The following is a 26247-nucleotide window of genomic DNA, read 5'->3' on the forward strand; positions in this document are numbered from 1 at the left end:
TTGTTTCAGTGATTTTTGTTCCGAACAACAGAATTTAAAGACTACAAAGATATAACTCAAGGTACAATTTTATGGATACACAATTACTGAGATTAATACTAAGTGGAGTTTCGACGAGGATACTCTCGTCTTTATCAAGCAAATGATACAGATGTGAATAGTAGACAAATATATATACAGAATATGCAACAAAAATAAGAACCAAATACAATTAAAACTTAACACCTTAGGTGGTCATTTATAACTAAACCAACACAGCCGAAACTCTTACTGGCTTAAAAGGGGGGGGGGGGTACAAAAATATAGTATATATATTTGTGCCTGCCCTTTGACTGTCTGTATGTTCGGAGTTGGTAGCTACAGTCAGTGGGGCTGCAATTTGGCTGAAATTTTAGATATAAGGGCAGCTTGAGTCATGAAGTGGGATAGGCCCGATGACGTGGCACTACCACTTTCGGTTTCGAAGTTATAAACTTCCGGTTCAGGGCTCTACCCATGCCACGCCAGGCCAACCGCTAGTATATAATAACAAAAAAACCATTGGCTATTATATTTAATTTCATTCACAGATACATCTATATTAATGGCGTCCGTTCACCTAATAAAGCCAGATTAAATGAATATCTAATTTTCATCTACTCTGCTTGTGAGATTACCGAAACTACCGATAGTGACAACACTTGGTCCTATTTAGATTTGTTACCCAAGGCTGAAACAGTCACACGGTCTTTAAGCTGCACAATCCAGTATTCAACGGTATAAAATAAAACATAAAAAAACAAAAGCAAGTGCTTGCAGACCACGTGTGATCTGATACAAATGTTTATTTTGACAAAATCTATGCCCTATATGTTTTTGGGACAATGTCGTCTTACATTTTAAATACATGTAATGTACAATTATATACATTTACTTATACTGGATAATAGTGTTGAACTAAGTCACAAACAGAATCATTATCTCCAAACACAAACTGTAAAATGGAATCCAAAGAATGCTTAAAGGAGCTAAATCGCTAACATTTAGGACCTAGAAATTGACAAAAGTGGGTCGCAACGCATATAATACTGTAATATGAATGTATATAAACTGATTTTCATTCAATCGTTTCCGTTTTTACTCCAATTTCAAATCAGTTATGTTCGGCGAAATAAGCCTGTAGTCTCAATCGAGTGCACATTTCTAGCGTCTAGTTATTCCAGTCTACATACGCCGTTCGATTTGGTGCAATGTGTCTAGCCTCGTCCCAAGAGTCTCTTTTTACAACTGAGGCTGAAGCGCATTATGGTACACGATTCGTGTACCAATGGTAAAATGTTTATTTTGTCTTAAATATTGGATATCAAAAGCCCATCTTATTCCGGTAAGATCACAACATCAATGTTGATTTAATTTGACAAATAAATCGTGTTTTCAATGTTGAAGATTTTGGATGATATTGAGTTAGAGACTTAGCTACTTTAAGTATCAGTAACCACTATAACATTCGAAAAACGCTGCACAGTTTTAAAAATCCTTAACATTTTTATCCGAAATCGCAGGTTTCCAGTAAACTAATAATGTTAAAATTTTGTTTTGCCTTATTCTGTTCTAAATGAGAACCCAAAACATGAATTTCAATTCAAATTTATTTCAATTCAAATAGATTATTTTGTGGATTCATGGTTGTGGTGATGTCGTTCCGTATGCTTCACAAACAACTCCAAACAATGAATTAAGACAACAATCCTTAATGAAAGAAACCAGTTAAAAATGCCATTACCACACAACCAAGAGCAGCATTGATATTCATAAATGTCTGCCATTTTGGATTTTCGTAAAGAAATTGTCTGATTTGTTTCTGTGATATTCCCGGTGTGCCACGATCTGGTTTGTTTTCAGGTAAACCGCATATAAATCTGGCCCAATAATTACAGCCTTTCGTTTCAGTTTCTTCTATAACTACTTCTTCACTAGATTCTAGTTTCATATCTGAAATAATTAAATCGTTTACATGTTGTAACGTCAACAAGATATGTACATTTCGCCTACGTTCAGCGATAACGTGGTCGATATCGTAATCAATAAAGGTTGTACTTTCGATATCCAACATGCAATGAAAATGGCAGCAGGCTAACATTTTGCGTGCATATCAAATGTTCAGGTAGATTGATATGGGGTTTAAAATCCACTCAACACAAACTATGTCATTTCGGGATTAATATTGCGGTACAATTGTATTTCAATAATTCGCTTGCGCGTAGGGGACTTTAGCAGTGGGAGGAGTTCGAATGACCCGGAGAAAACCCATGAGGTTAGGCAGGCAACCTTACCCTAACCTCCCCAAATGTCCAGGCTGAATGAACTAATTTCTAAGACATTCTGATATAAAATACCCTGATTTATTTTATGTGGAAATACTTTTATGGTTTATGTTGTCTAATTTGTTGAATAATGAAAAGATTTGTAGAGGTGACATGCTATTTCCCCGAAAGATTGATGTTTTCATAGATACAAATTTATTCGTATTTTTCCAGCTTAATGTTTTGTATGTTCCACTGTATAGTTTGTTCTGTCCTTGATTTTCCCGCTGTTATTCTGTATTTATTAAAGTTGAATATGTCTTACTCGTGCTCCAGTTGGCAACCCCAGAAGATTACGATTATCATACAGAGGGGAATTAAGAAGAGGAAAAAATGTTTACCAGAATGCCCATTGAATGAGTTAAGATTTTCCTCCTCGAATTTTCTGGTTTCTTCGGACAGTTTATCTATCCTGGTCCAATACGTTACCCCGCGTAACTACAAAGAAACAAAAAAAAAACAGAATTAAACGAGGAGGAGAATAAAATTGTCATTTTATAACTAAAATAAGAATACAATATACCAACTCATTTAAAGATTTCATTGCTTAGTAATGAATGTACCTTTATACCTAAATCATGCAATTTTAGTTGGTAAATATCGTCTGCTTTAAAGTTGTGGTGGTTAAGAATATACTTTTCTTCCGGGGGTTTACTAATTGGTCTTAATATATAACTATTATCTGTTCTTTTGTGTGTTTATTAATTGGACCTAATATATATAACGGATCTGTTCTTCTGTGTGTTTACTAACTGGACTTTATATAAATATATATAACTAATCTGTTCTTCTGTGAGTTTACTAATTGAACTTAATATTTTAACTGATCTGTTCTTCTGTGAGCTTACTAATTGGATTTAACTAACTAATCTGTTGTGGGTTTACTAATTGGAATAAAAATAACTGTTGTGTTCTGCTGTTGTGTTTACTAATGAGGCAGCTACATCTATATGCCGATCCGTTTTTCTGTAGCAGATTAACAAACTTGGCAATCAACAACTAAACACTGACATGCCCCTTCACAATGGATTTACTAAACATTAATATGCTTCTGTTGTTCTGTTATGGTTTTACTAATTGAATATGATGTATAACTAAATATTATTTTATGGTGGGTTCCTAGGTATACTAACTTGTTCTTCTGTAGGAGCTTTACTAATTAAACTAAATATAACTATACTAATACACGTTATAATTAGTATCATTGAACCAAAATATGTATAATGGACATAAAGTAACACTGAAGGACGAGATTCTTCTTCCCCGCATTCTGGTGCTGGATAACTGAAATCTACTGCCATTCGTATCACTCCACAGACATGTCCAACAGCAATTCCCCAAAAAGCACCCTGAAAAATAATTGATGCTAGTATATGGTGCAGCGGTAGTTTAGGCAGCATTTTAAAAATAATGAATGTGTAGATTACCAAACCTTACTGGCCTTTGTACATAAACTTATAACTGACATAAATTTGTCTTCCCGTGCTAGGTTTCTGTCTTGTTGACACGGACTATACATTCACTGAGGGAGGCGGGTAACTATCTAATTCTATATAAAAGACAAGTTATGACAATGAACACATAGGGGATAACGATAGGCCTGTTACGCTCACTAATTTGACAGAGGTTGTCAAATAAATGCATATAATAAATGTAGACGCTTGGTTCCGTCAGAAATTTTACTAAATAGGAATAACTGTTAGTTACCATTTAAAGGAAAAATACCCACGTTTTCATTCATTCTTTTCCAGAACACCGCCATGACAAATAACGATGTAATGGGTGTACCAAGATATCCCTGGACAGCTTGAATATAATTGAAGAGTTGTCCACCTTGTGAAGATTTTACAAGTGGAATCCAAAGGATACTCACACCACATAAGAAGAGGACGAATAATCTGCATTAAAAACAAACAAAAGGTTAGAAGAAGCATTAAATCGGACAAGTATCTGTTTCTAATCTTATTTGAATGATATTAACTACACCAACAGAGATTATCCACGGTACTGGTATACCCTGAGTTTTGCCGCCCGGGACATTTAATGCGCTTACAGACAACGTCCCCACTCCCCGCGAAAAACACTACGCAAACCACATGCAACATACTTAAACTGTTAAAAAAAATCGTGTTTTCGTGAGAAGAAAATAACATTGTGTCCAAGTAGAAAAAACAAAGATACCAACTGACATACCTTCCTACTATAAGTAATTCTCTTTCTTGTGCTACAGGTCGCATCCTCCGCCATAGATCCATGGTGAATAATGTACTGGCGCTATTAAAGATGGACGTCAGAGAACTCATTATAGCTGATAACATGACCGCCATTAATAAACCCCTCAAACCTGAAACACAGTGAACAATACTCGCTAAATCGTCCAGCAATGTTAAGTCTAAAGAGATTGAAAATTTGTTGAACGCGCATTGACTCAGTTATATAATTCAACGACTCTTCCTAGACTACCATTGGCGGCTCTAGGACAATTCACCACTGAGCAATTCGTTACTGGACAATTCGTCCTGAGACAATTCACCCCAGGACTATTCGTATCATAGGACTATTCGTATCATAGGACTATTCGTCTCTCCAGACAATTTGTCCCCTAGGACAATTCATCCCCTAGGACAGTTTGTCCCTGGACAACAATAGTGGTATTTCAATTATCAACAACTGAATTAATCTTTACTTTTTATCCCAAATCTAAGTTTTGGTGCTAGTTTTACATCGTTTTACATTTAGTATTAAATCTAGGCCTTAACTTAATGATTTCTGGAGTTTCTCCGAGCCAATTGATATACATGTAGTAATCAGCTATGAACAGTGACACCTTTTGTGAGTTAGAGAATCCATGTATCCCTTTACTATGGGCATTGTCCATTGTCAATAATGCACTTGACTTATAATCAATATGCATTATTATGTATGATAAAACAATGTAAATTTAGACCAGACATCAGTTAGTTTCAACTTCTTCCCATTTCTTTAGAATTAGTTGTTGATCATAATTAGGGGACGAATAGACCTAGGGGACGAATTGTCCTAGGGGACAAATTATCCATGGACGACCGCGGGGTGACGGAAAAAGACTTGGGATTTATTGGAATTGACGGTACTCACCTACTGGTAGTAACTCTAGTACTAATTTAGGATAAGCTATATTGGAACAACCAACAGCATTTTCACAATATTTCTCACATTCCGCGGGATCTACACAACCAATTGAATCTGAAAAATTAGGTATAAATTGGAGATATGAGAATTGACTACTTAGGTCTGTTGTTCTGGTATGGTAAACAGCACATCACATTCGGGTGCTGGTGTTTCTGAACTGGTTTTTACTGGCACCGTCGGGGTGCTAGAAACGTCACATTCTTGTTCATTTGGTTCGAAATATTCGTGTAACGACCAGAATGACATGTACGGCTGACAAGGAACCTGTATACGTAACAGACATTTGCAGTACAGATAAAGATTCCTGAACTTTGAAGAAACCCACTGTCTGCAAAAACGTATTGTGCTGACCATTATAGTCGAGTGTTAACCGTTGGCACTAGATGGAAAGTGTACCCAGTCTTTCGGATAAAACAAAAAATCCCTCGGTGTAAACATTGCAGTGCATTTCAGAGAACCCATGACATTTGGAATTCAAAAAAGGGGGAGTCCGAAATGACATTATCCCTGCAAATTCCTTTTCTCTAGCATTAAATAAAGCGTATTGTTGGTCTTAAAATGTCTGAATTATTGCGTTGAAGTTTTTAAAATCCCTTATTTTTTTTTTTTTTTTTTTTTTTTGCTTAAAGCAAGAAACCACTGGCATCTTTCGTCTCAGCTTCTTTAAAATCATCTTATTTTTTTTTTTTTTTTAGCTTCATGTACACGAGTCGATATACCAGTTAAGATATGCGTGTACGTTGTCTTATTCAATCTATTCCTCTTCAAAATGATTGAAAATGTAAACTGATCTTTGAAAGTTAATGTAATCGTTTCGTTGTCGTCATCGGCCTTATATAAATCGGTTAATCGGTCATTACAAATGTACTATAGAAATGTAGAACTTTCTATAAAGACGTTTATGGGATCAGACCAGACGATATAATAAGTTGTATCGTGCGGTATTTGATTTACAGTTTATTGGAAGGATATAGTTCCCACCTTCACCTTGCATTTCAAATATTTAGGAAGCTGTGTTCAGTTTTAAGTAGTTTAAGAATCGTAGCCGAGACAGACGTATATTTCAGTATATTGGACTATAGAACATTTTTAATTTTTTCAATAGTTCATTCGTATTTCTGGGCAGGGAATTACATTCACGTGATATTTCTATGTATCCCTCGGGTTCGTGCGCTAGACAGGGGCCCTATGCTATGATGTATGTTGGTGGCAATAATTGAATACTATATAATAATAAATAATAAATATAAGTTTAATTTCATCGACCATTAACATTTGCATTCCTGCGAGTGGCTGTGTGCTGGGGTCCCAGTGCATTGCTTTGTTTGCCCGATGGGGGGAGGGGGCTATAATGGAGTCGAGACCCCCCCCCCCCCCCCAACGGCTAACCATTTTAAGATAACCTTTCTGATGGCGATATCACAACAACTAATTCATCGGAACCGGACTGTTTGTAATTTAAAAGGATAGTAATGAACTGAATGCATATGTCTCTCCAGCTATCGCCTCGTGATCCTTTTGCGTTGAATCGTCACACTGTTCTGTATCTATACATCCAAATAATCTATTCTGATATGTTTAAAATATGTGTGGTCGACCCGACCCGTCTTTGGGTTATTCTGAGACTATCTGATTTTCTATGGTTTACAAGGCAATTTGTGGTAGTCAATTAATTTACCCAAAATACTGAATTTCCCTGCTACAACAATCATTTAAGTACACTGATGACCTCTTTTTAAAACCAATATGACATTCGATGCATATATAAAGTAAATTTAATAAGAGTTATCTAACCTGGATACAATGCTCTACTAATCATACCCGGGAATATCATTAGAAATAATGGTAGAAGTTTCAGATATCCAGCTAATATAGAACCAGCTTTAGCGTGGGTTAGGTTTTTAGCAGCTAGTGTTCTCTGAACGATGACCTTAAATGGATTATAACAATTAAAGTACATATAATTCACGTATATGTAGAAAAGACCCCAATAGTCTGTACAAATAGAAAGGGGTCGAAAAATGACGCCAAGTGTTTGGAAACAAAAATGTACAAAGGATAATAGTCTTTACAACTGCCAGAAGGGGCTTGGACAATGACAAAGTCTTCAGGATCAGTCAATATGCAGTCGGTCCTGAAGTAGACAACATTAAGCAAAGGAAAGCGAGAGAAATCCGATTTGATTCTATAACCTGTTTCGTGTATCACCATCACTAGAAAATCGAATGTGAGCAAGTCGTATAAAATCGAGAGCATTTCGATAAACATATCAATGGCGACATGATGTCGATCATGTAATTATTTTTAGCTCCTTAAAATTAGTACGATATTACTTAACCTCGTGTGCGAAAATAGATCCTAATAGGGTAAGTTTTTTTTCTAAGGTTAACAATATAGACCTTACATGATCAAGAGTTGGGTGGCCGAATGGTTTAACGTGTGCGCGTTAGATCATAAGGTCTGCCATTGATTCAAGTGGCGTGGATTCGGTTCCCTCGTGTACGTGATATAGAGCTACCTGTCCAACCTCGTGGGTTTTCTCTAGGTCCTCCGGTCTACACCCATCACTAAAGACCCCTCTCTCTCTCTCGCCTTACCTGATCACAGCACCAGTACCAAAGGCAGCCCAAACTAGTTTGTATCAGGAGTCCTGGCCATGGATTGTCTGAGTTGATAGGATCACGGAAGATATGAAAAGCGTCTGCTCTAGGTTCCCCACAAGTTGTATTATTTGCGCGAACAGATGGTATAGCTTCCATGTATTTATACTGCAAAGCTTCATAACCCCCAATTTTATCAAAACCTTAAAATAAGCACCCATGAAATATTAAGCAATGTGAATAATAAAACTCTGTATAAGACAGTCGGACCATAAATCTTCATAAAAACAATTATTATATCAGTGTACATTATTTGTTAATTTCTTAGAAAATTGGTAAAATTGGTTGATCAACAACATTATCAGTCGGGTGTGGGGGTAGGGGGCAAATCGGTATTGATGTAGTCAATCTCTTTGATCAAAAATCATATTAGACAGCCATAATAACTCTAAAACTACTTTTGTGAAAATTGTTCAAAAACACAACTCTGTAAAGGGGGTCCAAGTGTGGACATTTATGTTTTGTCTACGACGGGGGCCACGCCTAACTGCACTCAGCTGTATATTCACCTGGACCTTGCACTAGATTGCACAACAAATTATATACAACAAATTATATTGTGACATTTCGTCGTCGGTATAAACTCGTTCTACCATCGCTTTGTTGCAACAGGAACCTCGACGCGTCGCTGAACCAAATTGTTCTCCAGCATTGTTGTGACCATACCCTGTGTTTCTGAACCCACTGAAGTCGGGTTAGACGCTGTCGCGGTATTTCAAAACAGCAGCTCTAACTGCTCGTAATCCGGTTTCACGTGGGCGTTTGCGGACTGTCTAGTCTGAGATCCTACGCCGTCCACGAATTGCTGCTGCAGTAGAGGTCGCTGTTGTGAACCGTTTCCGCAAATTACGTAACCGGATGTGATGATCCAGGGCAGGTGGGGTCACTCTGGTTTGGCCTGAGTTTGGGCGGACACGTGTTGAACTTCGCCGTCGGTACCTATCCCAAAAGCGAGAAATTTCAGAAATTGTACCCTGGGAAACATTCAGCAGCGTGGCTACATCTGGCTGGTATTCACCCGCTTGTAACCGACCGATAGCGTTGTTGCGTCGGTCGTCGTTCAGCTGTGACTTCACTTGACTCGTTGAGTGTTTACAGGTGCAACTGATTTTGAAACTGAGAACCCCGGGATTTTAAAGGCGTTAGTTTTCATTTTCATGCGAAACGCTTGCGAAGTTGTTAAACTCGTGTCTTTGTACAACCAAGCGAAAACAAATTTCGGCAAAAAGTATGACCAGTCAAAATTAATGACCCTACATTTAAACCAATTCTAAATTTCTTTTATCCTTACATAATGACATTAAAAACAAGTAATATTTATGGAAACAACGACCCCGTTTAAATAAAAAAAATGATGAAAAATGGACTATGCGTTTCTGTTTTTGAAGAAAGGGCCTAACATTAACAGTGTCCCGTGTACTTATTGGAGTGCACGTAAAGTAAGCCTTGACAGTTTGCTTTTGATATAAGATTAGGCCGTAGCGCCGTTGGCCAGGTAAAATGTAGAATATTGAACCCCATTTCATTTATAATCCATGGTGTTCAGATGTTTCCCATCACGAGACAACGAGCAGTGTTTTGCCAAGGGCCTGGGTTTGCCGCTGATTACATCTACTTACTTATAGCACATAATATTAAAGCTCCTATCGTCATGACGACAGTTTGAAATGTATCTGTGTAGATGACAGCTGCCAATCCCCCTAAAAAAATCAGAAAACAACCGTCAGGGCATGTAAATTAGTGAGTATTCCTGAAAATCGGAACTGTTTGTCACCAGAGGAAAAAAACATCAGATTTCTCCAGACAGTTGCATCTCGCGCTTGAAGAACATTAAACATATAACTGTTATCTAAGTGGATTTAATAATTTGATGGGAAATGCAATCGGTGTGCCATTTCCATCCTATATTCATAACCGTCTAAACATTTCATAATCGTCCCGTAGTAGATATATAACATACTTACCTAATACTGTATATAAACCAGTAATTAGTAATAAACCAGTAACAGATATATACATATTCCATGCTAGAGCTAGTTTTATAAATAATCCACCAGCATATATACTAACCTGTAGATATAAAATTTTAACAGGTATATTTTATTGGCTTAGCAATGCATCAAAAGACAATTTAAAGCAAATATCCATGCTGACTGTGCAGGTTCAAGTGATCCATATGCAATACTGTCCTAACGTAAGGAAATAATTTCGTTCTCTTTAGAAAGAACTTGTCGATTTTCATATATTTCTCTGTGGGACTGAGATAATGCATATACTGCGTATTTTATGACTCTGAACCATTTCCGGTTCCCACTGTAAAACCAAGGAGAAAAGCAGTATCTACATATACTCACTAATTGTTTCTGTGATGTACGGACAGTTTACAAACTGCATATTTAAGCATAAATATTATTGTTATAGACATTTCCACGTTCAGTTGTGTCCTAACAGTTGGCATAATTACTCTTTTTCCCGGGAATTTACATTTACTGTCAACGCCTCGTCTTAGGTTATCATACATGTACCAAGGAGAACGACAGTATCGACTCTTACTGCGTTTCTCCTTAGTTATACCAGAGCAATTTACATTTACTGCCGAAACCTCGCTCAGGGTTGACATAGGTGTATCAATGAGAATAGCAGTATCTACACTTACTGCGTTTCTCCTTAGTTATACCAGGGCAATTTACATTTACTGCCCAAATCGACACTGTATACCTCTTTACCTAATTTAGATACAGGAATAAAGATATACTGATAAAGCAGATACTGCTGATCACAACGATACCAACGTATTTGGCCAAAATTGTAGGTACTGCCTTCTTCCTTTTTCTTTGCAGAATACATAATGGTTGTGTTTTAAAATGTCGATGCAAGAACTGAACCCTTAGTGGCACCGTACTGAAAAAGCTGTCATTTAGGTCGATTTATATGAACACGATATGATTGATATGAGGGTTTATGTTTTTCGGATTTATTTCTTTTTAAAAAATATATCATACTTGTAAAAATACGAACCGCTAACTTAGTTACTATATAGAGTACTAGAGATAAACAACTTAAATATACTCTAATCCTCTTCCCACCAAATCTCTTCTCCATATATTCTGGCATTGTGTAAACCTGTAAATCATAAACCTCTCTAATTTTTATTTCTGCTCGTTAAATTGTCCTCCGTGTCAACAAAACAGTAATAAGGATTTCTTTATAAATTTGGTTAGAGGTAGGGGAAGATTTGGGATACTTAAAACACGACTTGACGCAGGACTAAAACCATAAACAAGCCTACAGAGGACAGTACAGGAAGTAGACTGTATTTTCAAAATGTTCAGTCTTGGGTAAACGTTTAGGAGATTTCGTTGTAAATATCGATGTTGTCAGTCAATAATGACGATTTGTATGGATCAATGTTAATAGAGAACTATCATAAAACTATTTAGTAGCCACGGTGACTCAGTGTGTAGGGCGCTGAATCACTAACTAGTCTGCCGGGGTTCCATCCCGGTATTGGTCGAGTGTGTGAAATAAATTTATTTAACGTCCGCTTCCACCGAGTTGATATCGCAAACAAGCATTGGCCGAGAGCCAACCGAGCTTATGATGAAGACAGACGGACGCTATCTCGCCTACTCTTCGTTGAATTCCAACTGTCAAGGATTCTTTTAGGTGCATGCCGGCTAGTAGTAGTACATGGTATCTCTTTTATTTTCGTACCATCCAGACGACTAGACATTATTCCTTTCCAGGCCCATGTATTGCACCGCTGACAAGGGAAAACTACACTGGAATATCTCTGGGAACTTGTAGAAAAGCATATGACGTTAAACCTCGTTCATTGTATAATAGTGTGACTTCATGTTGGCACTCAGACCACAGAATAGCTACTATAAACTTACCCCAGCTGATATATAAACAGGTAAAAATATCCATCCTAAACAAATTACTAGTGGCATTGACTGAAATATACAAATCGTACAATCAAAGTTGACCTTGCATTATTAGGTAAATATTATTATGTTCGTCATGTTATGGTAATCATTACACGATAGTGGTGACCAGTAACCAATGTGGAGTTATGTAATCGTGGCAAAAGAGGAGTGGTGAACTCAATAGAGCTTTCATTTTGTGCTATGTTTGGCGTGAAATAACCGAACCACTTGACCATACTTACAATCCATTCATACATGACCATAGCTATACCAGATGCTGCACCAGTACCAGCCAGTCCTACAAAATGTTCACTGCCAATATTACTGGAGAATAGCGATGCTCCAACCTGCAAAATCATATTTGCGTTCTCTTTAATTTGATTTTGGTGTAAATCTTTCTTTATTAAAGATACATTATGGGATATTCGATAACGAGTTGGCAGTTCTCACTATAATAGTTAAAAACTAGATACTGTAATGTAAAGGCAATTTGCTGAAAATTTCATTCAAATTGATCCACTTTGAACCGAGAACTAAGCGTTTGAAATTTCTGCCTAGCCTCTATCATCATTACTAAAGTCAGTACGTTAAACAGCATAGTCTCGATTATACATTTAATCGTTAAATCGTGAAGGAAATTTATGTAGTAAATCGACTCACAATCCACATAAGATCACAGGCCATGGTCTGGATAGGTTAATTAATGTCTAATTAAGAATTTAGATAACATTTCAGACCTAAAGAAAGACATGCAATAGACAGATTTAGTTCTTGCATAATGTATGTTTAAGCCAATGTTGGGATAGTATAAACCAAAGGTTTAAAATAATGCACATAATTATTTTAGACACAAATCATAGATTGTAAAGATACATAGATGTACAATATATCTCTTATCTGAACCACAAATAAACCATATAATACGCAGCAAGTAAATGGATTTATATACATAAGGGTATAAGTAAACATGTAATCAGTGTATTCTAACCAAATACATTATGTATACTTAAATCGAGAGAGTTTAACGCCCAAACTAGGTCATTTCAATAATTCGCTTGTGTGTAGGTTTTTTTAGCAGTGGGAGAAAACCCACGAGGTTGGGCATGCGACCCTACTTCTTGTCACGTACAACCGGTGAATCGAATGACAGACCTTATGATACCGTGCGCACGTACTAACCATTCGGCCACCCAACCCTCCTACTTGCATCGAGATGTGCTTTCTATCGGTAATATAATTTGCATGACTCAATTAAGTAATCATATGATTGGTAATAAAATGTTTGACATGTTTCAAGCGTAATGGCAGCTAGTCGTAACAGACTATATATTTCATCTCCCTCGACTCCAGCATCTTTTAAGTAACAAAAGGCTTCGATTTTCATATTTTATTAAATAATTTATGACAAATAGTAGACATAAAAAACAATAACAATAATATAACAATACTTTAGCATAGCACTTTGGTGTGAGGATATTTGTATTTATTTATGAGATTTCTTGTGACGTTGGAGATTACCAGACTGTGCAAAACCTTTACTACAAATAGTACAGACATAAGGCTTTTCTTTGGTGTGTGTTCTTAGATGCTTAATGTAAGTTGAATTATCCGAGAAGGTTCTTCCACAATATTGGCAGCCATAGGGTCGTTCTCCGGTGTGAATACGGACGTGAGTCTTCAGGGTTGATCGCTGATTGAAACATTTCCCACAATATTCACATTCGTGTTGTCGACTATTGGGTAGTTTGACTGGCTTATGTTTTGGTTTTGGTGTAGGTACTGTAAATTCTGTTGCTTTCGGTGTTGTGGTGACTGTCGATTCAGTACTTGTTTGAGATATTGGTTCCGTACCATAAAATGTGGAGTATTGTGTGTTAGATGGAATGTAATCTATTTGGGGCGCTACCATATCAAAACCTAATACACTTTCAAAGAAGTCGTATGTCTTCACTTCGCATTTCTGCTCGGGTAAACTGAGGATGCTGGCGATATCGTAAGCTCTCGGTTCTTTCTGGGTGTCATTAGTATCATCCATGTGTCCGTTGTCGGTTTCTTCTTCCATCATACCTCGAGCAAGGGAAGCAGTGAAAATAGATGTTGGAGGCATCAGCTCTTCCGGATAGGTGAAGCAGGGGTCGGTGGCCTTGTAGTAGGCACATGATGGTGTTAATGGAGAACAGGGTGGTAGGCTCTGGTTACGGGTTGCTGATGGGCTGGTAGACATTGATCTTGTCACGTTGTTGGTGTGCCAGTAGTTATGACTTGGCTCGGGGTAGAAGTTGGTCTGTGGATCAAAGTTGAAGTATGCTACAGTAGGCATAGTAGATGGCGTGGGGACATAAAAACCTTCTTCACCTACTCGGTGATTCATCTTGGCCAAAATATTAACAACCTCTTGACTAGCCGGGGACCTGAAACGATAGAAAGGTAAATTAAACATATGGACATTCTATCTTTTGATCTGTACAATCATGGGTATCTCACTCGAAATATATTTTCTAGATTGTCATTCTTAATAATATGAAAATTGTTAAATAATATGAAAACATAACTTTGTACTTACGTTTCAGAGAGTGCCACAGTTCTATTATATGGTTGATATCTGTTATTGGATAAAACTATCTTGGCAGGACATCTATGTTTGTATTTATTGGTCTCCATCGGGTGACTTGAGGATCCTGAAATAATAGTAAACCATACTTAAAAAATAATATAAATAATGTATAATACACTAAGCATAAACCTTCAGGTACATCAGGCAAGATAATTTGTCCAAAATAAGGCAACAATATTTAATGCTGTATGAGGACTCGGCAATTAACTTGGATCTACAGGTATTTAGTAACCGGTGCCCTTAAGATTCTGATAAACAATATTACTTACCAATGGTCGATGTTTTAGTTTCCATCTTGACAGGGTTGACTTAATTTGGATAATCTTAGTAGTTGTAGTTGGCAGGAATAGAGAGTGAATCTCGAATGAGGTTAATATGTCAATTTCGAAATATTTATACCCGCTAAATTCTGATTACAATAATCATGATTAAAAATCAATCGTGTAAATAATTAACAAATCATTATATTATTGGTTCATCAGTGTAACAGATATCAACGACCACTGATTGGCTGACAGGTAGCTTGGAATTATGATTACTAAGGGACATGTTGAGTAAATTCTGACTGATTGTTAATTGATTTGTGATTACTAATATTTTTTTATTGTAGTTTTAACAATAACGGTCATGGCTTGTTAGACAACTTTTGTTTTCATCATGGCTTTGTAATTGTTAATTTCTTGCATATAACTTTCCTTTTGAATTTTTTAGTATTCAAATTAAATGACTTAAGAAGTTTATGTCGATTCTTTGTTCAATTTGAAATGCCAATGCTGCATTAATATTCAAGTTTCTTTAATAATTATCATTTTTTTTTAACATTGATGGAATTTATTAGTATTCAAATTAATTTACGTAAGAAGTTTATGTCGGTTCTTTGTTAACTTTGAAATGCCAATGCTGCATTAATATTCAAGTTTCTTTAATAATTATCATTTTTTTTTAACATTGATGGAATTTATTAGTATTCAAATTAATTTACGTAAGAAGTTTATGTCGGTTCTTTGTTAACTTTGAAATGCCAATGCTGCATTAATATTCAAGTTTCTTTATTAAATATCTTTTTTTTAACATTGATGGAATTTATTAGTATTCAAATTAATTTACGTAAGAAGTTTATGTCGGTTCTTTGTTAACTTTGAAATGCCAATGCTGCATTAATATTCAAGTTTCTTTATTAAATATCTTTTTTTTAACATTGATGGAATTTATTAGTATTCAAATTAAATTACGTAAGAAGTTTATGTCGGTTCTTTGTTAACTTTGAAATGCCAATGCTGCATTAATATTCAAGTTTCTTTATTAAATATCATTTTTTTTATTTTTAACATTGACATTTAACTGGTTGGAAATGTTAGCTTTTAGGGGAGGAAATAGTTTTTAATGATTAAGTTGTCTTGTTGCTCAGTCTGTGTATTGAACAAGGTCCGCGGCAGGCGGGGACGCGATGTTTCTACTTTTCATTCGAAGCTAACTTCCCGGGTTGGTTTTTTTTCATCGATGCAAAGATGTAATTATTTCCGTTGATTGTATTCCTTATCCAGACAAATTCTAAATCGCGTAATCATCGAGAATTCTTGAATAAAACAAATTCTTTAAACATAACCAAATATCTTTTTAAAATTATTTCCGATAAATATTATTAATCTATATTATAAAGAAGTTTAAGGACCTTTAATATGGATATATAATATCATAGTTTCAGGAACTGTGTGGCAACAATGATTATGAATATTTTATATTATATCCATGATGATAATTATTCAAATAAATCGCAACATGAATGAAATGTAGAAACTTCATTGGGCATTCAGCTTTGTATAGTTATTCAACTGATTTAAATTTCTTTATTGTTTGATTGGTGGTCACGTCTGATTTGAAATTGATAACTTGAGTGAAAAGTCACAACTTGTTAATTGATTTGTGATTACTAATCAGACGTTGAAACCATTAAACAGATGATGTTAGTTTATTGTTTATATAAAATGATTCCATTATTAGTTTTAACAAAGGAATTTTGAATTGTTTGACATGTGATTTTAGTTTGTTTTTGTGTTTCACTGAAAAGAAATCTTTGAACGTGTCTTCATTACAATAATACTTAAATTGTTTATACAAAAGAAATCTTTGAACGTGTCTTCATTACAATAATACTTAAATTGTTTATACAAAAGAAATCTTTGAACATGTCTTCATTATTATTTTAGTAATGATATTGACATACTGAATAATTAGTGAACTGCCTCTCATTTGGTTTCATATTAATAGTAAACTAATTTTTTTTTTTTTTATAAAAAGCCAAAAATAAAATACTATTGTATTGTAAGTTATTTTTTTATTCACATTAATTTTAAGACACTTTAAATAGTACTTATAGCAATAATTGATTAAATAAAACAATGTCATTGACTTGATTCAATTTTATTACATCAGGCAGTACTCTATTAGTTTTGTTGTACTAAGTCAAAATTCAATTTTCAATGAACGTACTTGCACAGAAACATTTCCTATACCACAATTGTTAAAAATTTATAAAGCTTATAAAACGTTTAAAAACAATCAAACTACGTACCGGGAACCATTTCATGTCTCTACCAGCAAGAAAATAACTTTTAACACTTCCACGATTTGGTCTACATAGTGACTGGAATAAAAAATAGTAACCTGCATACATATTATTTTGTATTAAAAATAAACAACTAGAATCTTTTTACAAACACGTTCATAAAAATAATTTAAACAATATTTATTTCCTTCACTTACATATTGAATTCTGTTCCCAATGCTGTATTATCACATTCGTTTTTTCATTAAGTCCATTCAGTGCAATAATATATCTATTCATTCAGTGTTTTAATCTGTCTATTCATTCAGAGCAATAATTTATCTGTTCATCCTGTCTTAACCTTTCTATCCATTCCGTGCTTTAATCTATTTATTAACCGAATGCAATAATCTATCTATTCATTCACCGAATGCAATAATCTATCTATTCATTCACCCAATGCAACAATTTATCTATTCATTCACCCAATGCAATAACCTATCTATCCATTCACCCAATGCAATAATCTATCTATTCATTCACCCAATGCAATAATCTATCTATTCATTCACCCAATGCAATAACCTATCCATTCTCATTTACCCAATGCAATAACCTATCCATTCTCATTCACCCAATGCAATAACCTATCCATTCATTCAATGCTTTAATCTACATGTATCTATTCATTCCGTGCAATATATGTCTATTCAATCAGTTTAGTTGTTAAATCTATCTATCTATTCAGTACAATAATATATCTATTCAGTACAATAATATATCTATTCGTCCAGTGCGATAATCTATCTATTCATTCAGTTGTTTAATCTATCTATTCATCCAGTGCAATAATCTATCTATTTGTCCATTGCAATTATCTATATAATTATCTACATGTATCCATCCATCCAGTGCAATAATCTATCTAATTATTCAGTTCAATAGTCTATGTATTCATTCAGTGCGTTAATTTATTTATTCATTCAGTGCAACAATCAATCCATTCAGTGCAATAATCTGTCCATTCATTTAGTGCAATAATCTGTCTATTCATTTAGTGCAATAACCTATCTATTCATTCGGTGCTTTAATTTATTTATTTATTCACCCAATGCAATAATCTATTTATATTCGCCCAGGGTATTGGGTTTTTTTTATTTTTTAGGGAAATGAAACGAAATGTGGTTTTATAGCACGTCAGCTCCAACCGGGGTTTATTGCGTGAAACATACGATGACGTATACGAGACATATTAAATAATATCACATTAATATATTAATATAGATCAATAAAAAAATGTATCACAGTCGATATAATTAAAATTAAATAACAAAATTTAATGTACATTAATAAATCATGAAAAACGAAAAAATATACAAATTAAAATTTTCCATAAAGATTTGTCTCTTTTAAAAAATTTACCGTTTTACAATATAGCTCCAGATGAGCAAATAATATCTTTGAGGTGCTTGCACTCAATCAAAATGTGTTTAACTGTCAAAGGAACATGACAGTGTTCACATTCTGGCTGAGGCTCTCGCTTCAAGATGAAAATGTGTGTTAAAAAAGAATGACCTATGCGAGAGCGACACAAAACAACTCCATTCCTCCTGTTAGTTCGATAGGAGCTTGGCCAATCTCCTTAGAAAGGCTTAATGTGATGAAGTTTGTTTGTGACTGCAATTTTAAGAAAATTTGATACCAAATTATTTCTTGATATAGTATTTCATAGTTTGCCGTCTCTATGCTGGGGTTTGGCACTCGGGATATACTATAGAGGCACCATTTAAAATTAGCTTTTAAAAATATTTATTTCTCGCACCCGTAGGAAGAGAGGGGGGGGGGGCTCACGGGACCATACTCAGCGACCGGAGCCAAAGTCCGTCCCTGGGGTTTTATACTGGGGTTCAGTCTGGCTATCCATTTGTTCAGTGTATTCATTTGATCAGTTAGTATACTCATTTGTTCAGTTAGTATACTCATTTGTTCAGTTAGTATACTCATTTATACTCATTTGTTCAGTTATTATACTCATTTGTTTAGTTAGTATACTCATTTGTTCATTGAACATACTCATTTGTTCAGTCAGCATACTCATTTGTTCATTGAACATACTCATTTGTTCAGTTAATATATTAATTTCTTCGGATAATATATTCATTTGTTCAGTCAGTATACTCAGTATACTCATTTGTTCAACATACGCATTAATTCAGCTCAATTAAGTTGCTGTGTATTTCATACAACCCACCATTCACAAAGTACAATCAACCATTATATTCACCCAGTGCCACTAATTAATTATTTGGTACAATTAATTATTCATTAATTAAATTTGATTATTCATTCAGTGCTGTAATCCACTATACACTCACTACACAAATTCATTATACATCCAGTACAGTGATCCATTATTCGCCAAATACATTAATTCACCAGTCAATTAAATGTTTTCATCGTGTTCATACATGCATTTCATCATTCCAACTGACTAATAATTTATCTAGCATAGTTATTTGTGTATTTGAATATTTTTAATGTAGAAAGAGTTTTTCAAACACACTTTTGAATCAAGTTAATCTGATACATAGCAAATGTTTATCTCCCTGCCAAATCTTGACATGAGAATAAATATAAACAAAAGCAAACATTTAGAGCTAACAGGGTCAGCGAGTTTATGGTCCGCTTCCACCTAGGGTGATATCGTAGAAAAGGTCAGTTAAAATAAATCTTGTTATTTTGAAGAAAGCAAAATTATTATCCAGAATTGTACCCTATTTTACAGTACATCAGAGATTTTTCTCTGCTAAAAAAAGGTTTTTTTTATCACAAAGGGGTAACAACTCGTTTTGTGCAAATGATGAATTTTGAAAAAGTACATCTTGAAAAAAGAGAATGCGCATCATAAATGTATGAGCAGCGTGGAACTGAGATACTAATTTGACAGCACAGATATTGGGTATGTCATGCGAATGGGGTGGGGGAGGGGGTTACCCCTATAGGCGATAGTGTCCCTTTAATTGCATTTTTTTTAAAAAAGTATGTTGACTTAAGTCTTACGGGAAAAGAAACATTCTTAAATATGTGGAGGACTATAATCTTCAACATTGATTAGTAGTTTTCTCTACGGAAAAACGTAATACGAAACTTTGGCTATATAAGTCGTAGAGAGATAACCAGGAGAATGATACAGTATAAAATAAGTGTGACAGCGACAGAATCCATGGGGAATTACTTGAAACTCCCTTAACCTTCAGTTGTTCCGGAAAATCTGACAAACAAGGACATTAATTCTGGACCATCTGTTAAAAAACCTGCCAGAACAGTCTAGTTAAAATAATACTATAATTTCTTTTTCGTGTTTATCTCTTTTATATACTCATCAAAAAAAGTAGGGGATATTGAAATGCAAATGCATATGCAGGTTGTGATATGATAAATAGTCATGGACACTTGACATGCTTTGAGAGTATGTTCACAGATGAAGAAAACTTATCGCCCCAACAGAACCACTGAGCTGCACTTGCGACACGCAATAACACCATACACGTTTGAGGGGTTCATTCTCAAATTTGACACATCAAGGAAGGGTTGATGGAAACTGTCGCGTGCTGGTTAATCCTATCCATGTTTGCTTTCCTATCGGTTCTTGCATAAGATTTACTGTTTAGCGTATCTTTGCTTTAGTGTGTTACGTTTAATTTGCAATGAGACATCATCAACATGATGAACGTCCACGTGCTATTGGCATGCTTCAAATGGGTTCTACACAGCGAGCAGTAGCCAATATGCTTGATGTGTCACAGTCTTTGACCAGCAGACTGTGGAACCGGTACCAACAAACACACAATGTTGATGATAGACCTCGTTCAGGTCGTCCTAGAGCCACTACACAAGCCCAGGGTCGATACATTCGTACACAGGTCCTGCGAAATCGAGGACAAACGGCCAATCAGCTTTCTGTAAACTTGTACAAAGTTACAGGAATTCGAGTTACACCCCAAACGGTTAGAAATCGTCTACATGCAGCCCATTTGCATACGCGACGACCGCGTGTTGTGCCTCCATTAACTCGCAAGCACATGGCAAACAGGCGTCAATGGTGTAGGCAGCGTAAAAATTGGGGTAATCGTCATGTTCTCAGATGAGTCCAGATTTTCTCTGGATTTCACCGATAGGCGTGCTCGCGTTTGGAGGCGTGTAAATGAGCGTCATGCTAACGTCAGACAACATGACAGATTCGGGCGTGGGTCTGTTATTGTGCGGCGAGGAATCACCATGACTGACAGAACAGACTTGCATATTGTTCAAGGAAGGTTCACTGGTGCGAACTACCGTGACCACATCCTGGCACCGATAGTTCTGCCCTTTGCTCAACGTGCAGGTCGACGTTTCATCTTTCACGAAGATAATGCCCGTGCCCACCGCGCTCGTGTCGTGAATGATTACCTCCAGCGTCACCATATTTTCCATATGCCTCAACCAGCCATGAGTCCTGACATTTCCCCTATAGAGCATGTTTGGGACATGATCGGGAGACGCGTTCCTCGACGTCAACGTCAACCCACAACACCGCAAGAATTGGCCGTGGCACTGCAAGAGGAGTGAGTCAGATTGCCCCAAATCGTGATTGGACGCTTGATTAGCAGCATGCCATGACGAACTGCTGAATTCTGAGGATTGGTGGAGCAATTACTCATTATTAAGACAAAAATCAAAAACGTCCATTTTCACTTTTGACGTGTATCTCTTTGCGAGTGAAATGGGGCCGTCAGGTAAGCCGCCCACATGAACTGTTTATGTTCATGTGTGGGCAATTGGCCTGTTATTAACATACACTGGTTACCTGTAATAAAAACAGCAGTGCATTTCCGCAGTTTTGTATTGTTTCTGAATATCCCCTACTTTTTTTTTTTGAAGAGTATATTTAGACTTTATGTAAACTGTAATAACATATTTAAGTAATTTTATGATCGCAACTGACCAAAGTGGATGAGGCCAGTTAAAGTCAAAGTGGCCAAAGTCAGATATTATAGAAAACAGATAACCGGTAAAGCGGTAGTCAGATCTTATGTAGATCTAAAATTTAATTATTAGTTTTTCATCAAAATGTCACCATAAAGAGTCAGACACTACGAACTAAGATCTAGTTTACACCTCGCTCATCAATAAACTAACTGCTATGTGTGTTTGTTACTACAGTTTAGAGAAATAAAAATTACTTACCCATAAACCCACTGCCAGAACCAAAACAAAATATATGGCAACAACTGTGATGTCAGCCCAATGGTCTAATCCTGGCGTGTCCATCTTGATTCAAGGCTCTGATACTGATGAATACACTTTAATCAAACTGAACACCAAAATAAATTCCAGAAATTCACTCACAGCTTAAAACTAAATTGTTCCATTAAAGAAAAAAGGAAATTTAAAAACAGGATTATCTAGTGTAAGAGGATTATGTTAGAACAGTAATGTGAAGTTCGCTATTTATCGTCACCCTGATAAGCAGATGTCTTCGTGTTCTAGAAATAGTAGGTCTGTGACACTGATTTATATCATTTTAACCGACGACCGATGGTAGTCTAGGAAGAAAGATAGCAAAAAGTTTGTAAAGTATTATCACTCGCACTATTCACCTAGAAAATAAATGATTGATTTTGATTTATTCCACATTAAGACTACCTTAATGACCCATTTTAACAAATCTGTGGTAAACGCAATGAAAACGATCAAAGATCCTTAATTCGCATATCTGAGTGATGGCTGGGCACATTTATCTCAATTTTCTATTATGTCTGATTTGCACATGTCCCATGTAGTTTCACAGAGGTCATGGTCTAATCAGGCCAACTCGAAACCAAATGTCTCTTTTAAACTGTATTTCTACTTTCATATACATGCATAAAACATTTGTATATATATTTATACATGCCCTTGGACGTTAGAATTTCATTAATTTTGAACCTTATTTAAGTCATATTTTAGAAATGTCTTCTTAACCAAACATTTCAGACAAGAGAATGTGAATGGCTATTTTATATTCATTTAAATTACTTAAACCATATACAAATATCACGCAACTCGCTAATACGTTAAATATACCAATATGTTCAATATTCAGGTTTATTTTGTAAAAATATTAACCCAAGACTAACTTTTATAACAGTCTTGGTGACTAAGTTGTTTGCTGTAATAATTCTTGGGCAAAGAAGAACCTTTGAGTGTCCAATTGGACTTCCGGTACACACGTTGACTTGTAAACAATGATATTTTGCACCGACTTTCTTTAAATTCTTTGGAAACCACTAAAAGAAATTGCACAAGTCATTGTAGATTTGTCTTAAATTTCGAATACAATTTGCACGTACGATACAACACTATAGTCAAATTGAAACTTATTTGCAAATACCTATAGAGCCCCAAATCCTGTTTAATAGCAAGGCTATCAGTTTTTAACCGATTCTTTTTCAAATTTGGTGTGAAGGATTGGGGGCATCTCTTCGCGACCCTAGATTCTGATGACAACTTCCCTTTGCTGTATACCTTGTTAGCGCTATAGAGGCTATGGAGGCTATAATAAGCATTGGGGTAAAGAGAGGACGAAATCTATCGTTCTGCAGCCTTCTGTGAAAATGTTATGGCATGACTAATTTTTAAAGCTTCCCGTAACACAGTTAAATTATGAATCTGGAAATTAGTCCTTGAAAACTACTAAAATAAATTGCATGAAATGTACGATTTTAAATGGCTAATGGGACGAAATTTAATTAGCTATATCCATCAATGGATAGTCTTTATGGCTGACGTAAGCATCAATATGTCAATGACAGTAACATAATCTCTAAACAATTAAGTTATATATATGTAAGTTGCCATTACGTAAGGGATGTGGCCCAGAATAAAAACCAACCCTCGTTATTTGTCACCAAAGATTTGCTATAAAATCGTTAATATTAGACTATTTCTGTCTGAAGCAAATTTTCTCGACATTAGTTTGATAATTGAATCTATTAGTGATGGACTGGAATAGCTTTGAAAATGACCCAGTTGTTTTAAAGGAAGACCAAAGACATATATAAAACAAAAGGTTTTATAATTACATGCTGATTCATTATATGTGAGTGTACCTTAATATTTTCTAGTTATACATTGCATGGAATTTCCCACTTGAATATCCTTGGTTCGAATCGCGAGGTGGGATAACAAGAATTATTGTGAGTTTCGCTCCTTGTTCCATTTTTAAGCGCCAGAGCATGTCTTTTCTCCCCTGACTGTTCGAAGGTTACACTACGCGTATTCACTCTTTTCTTGAGTCGGTTCTTTTATTATTAGTTTTTCATTTTGACTGAAATCTATGACAATACAGGCCCGGGAGCCATTCACTTTATCTGATGTGCGTTTGTTGTTTGTGATGTCTGTATATTGTACCCTGTCCGTGGGTTTGTCTTGAGTAATTGTTTGTGTGTGGTGCGCCCCCCCCCCCCTGCACTTACTAATATTTCATAAACATGCTAGAATATAAAAAAAACTTACCTGTTCAAGCTTCCCTTCCTGTTTGTGTAGATGATCCGAATATAACTCAATGATATTTTTAAAAAATAACAACTATTTAGCATGGTGTCCTAATTTCTTTAGGCATATAAACGATTGACAAACTACCCTACACACACGTTATAATTTACTATAGCAATTCGACCCTAGCACCCTATCTTAAACACTTAAAAGACATTGAAATAATGATAATAATACGTGTGAACAATGATAAAGACACGGGACTTATCTAAGATTGCTTCGTGTCTTATCAGTTCGTATTAACACCCTTGATGTATCCATTTACAAGATGGTGCTTTTATTTACATAGTTGACATTGTCAATATTATGGCGGTGGCGTGCCGGCGGAAGGGCATGGGGTGTGTGTGGTTGGGCACCGGCATCCATTTCAGGGACGGTAGAGGGGATCATCCGATCGAAGAGGGAAATTTAAAATTGTCTGGTAGGAGATCTTATTTATGGAAACCAAACCGCCAAACTAAATTATTGTGGCTTATTTATACCTAATTTGAATACAAAGTTTACATCATTTGTTTTCCATAATAATTTACACCGCCCACTTTTCTCATATTTCTCAGTCCTATACTTGAATCTTGGGTGCATAAAACTAAGTAGTAGTCACCAAGCCTCTGCACTCCCCTGATATAGAGATTTAACTAGGCCAAAATGCCACCACCGCTTGCTCATGGAAATAAATTAATAAATATGCTGAAATATTGATATCGCAAAGCATATGGTTTATAATTTAAGCAATATGAATAAAAAATCTAAATAATGGCGTCTACTCGACACTACACTAGGCGGGACTAAAATATAGTGTATACCTTTGAATTGATTCAATCTTTCGCTTGTGGGCAGAAGTCTGTAGAGGTGGGAGGAACCGGGGAGTACTAAGATATGGAGCTCTACAGTACACCACAATGATCAATATCATGTCTTGCATATTATCCCATATACCATATCAACAAACTTTATGTCATTTGTTGCTGACTGAATGTATGCTGAGAAAGGTATCCCTAAATTAAGATGTTTAATCCGATTCATTAGAAAATTAAAAGGTCTGACTGTCTCTCTTCCAATTATTTCCGGTGTAGGAGGGGTGGGGGGGGGGGGTACTAGATGTGCGGGTTCTCAACAGAAGGACCCGGAGGTATGCCGAGTAATGTTTTTCAAAACAGTTGTTGGTGTAAATTAATAATAGCAAAAATACACTTTTACTTGATGTAAAGTACATGTAGAAGAAAATCGGTGACTTTTCTGAATGTTGGTACCTAGGGGCGTGGGTAGGATTAGAATCTGTCAGTCCACTTTTTTTTTTGGAAAAAATGGTGAATTAAAAAACTATAAGCCACATGACCGGGTCTTCGCGCTGTGGGGCCCGACTCTTCCCCGTTCCACTTGAGGCTCCCATTGTCGTCAGTGTTTCCGGGTC

At 35.7% G+C, this 26247-nt stretch overlaps 1 protein-coding gene across 1 annotated transcript; it reads right to left on the reverse strand.

The window, feature by feature from the left end:
* Positions 1 to 692: 692 nt before the first annotated feature.
* On the reverse strand, positions 693 to 25106 carry LOC126832218 (sodium/mannose cotransporter SLC5A10). Its single transcript, XM_050562942.2, has 16 exons — positions 24798 to 25106; positions 22488 to 22658; positions 17289 to 17360; positions 12345 to 12449; positions 12070 to 12129; positions 11192 to 11296; positions 10138 to 10243; positions 9793 to 9873; positions 8111 to 8316; positions 7308 to 7443; positions 5460 to 5567; positions 4536 to 4686; positions 4072 to 4240; positions 3476 to 3691; positions 2684 to 2780; positions 693 to 1971 (listed from the first exon to the last, which is right to left on the reverse strand). The coding sequence occupies exons 2-16, from the start codon at positions 22569 to 22571 to the stop codon at positions 1730 to 1732; spliced, it is 1938 nt and encodes a 645-aa protein (XP_050418899.1). The 5' UTR covers positions 22572 to 22658; positions 24798 to 25106; the 3' UTR covers positions 693 to 1729.
* Positions 25107 to 26247: the final 1141 nt, after the last annotated feature.

The sequence above is a fragment of the Patella vulgata genome, chromosome 1 (genome assembly GCF_932274485.2).
Source record: "Patella vulgata chromosome 1, xgPatVulg1.2, whole genome shotgun sequence".
Taxonomy (NCBI): Eukaryota; Metazoa; Mollusca; class Gastropoda; family Patellidae; genus Patella; species Patella vulgata.

Bases quoted from the DNA above. Each gene is read 5' to 3' on its own strand.
- LOC126832218 (XM_050562942.2), bottom strand. From the start codon at position 22,571: ATGGACACGCCAGGATTAGACCATTGGGCTGACATCACAGTTGTTGCC. The intron at 8,317-9,792 runs GTAAGTAGATGT...GCTTATTTTAAG, and splicing joins TTTAATATTATGTGCTATAA to GTTTTGATAAAATTGGGGGT. The intron at 7,444-8,110 runs GTAAGGCGAGAG...AATCCATTTAAG, and splicing joins GGTACTGGTGCTGTGATCAG to GTCATCGTTCAGAGAACACT.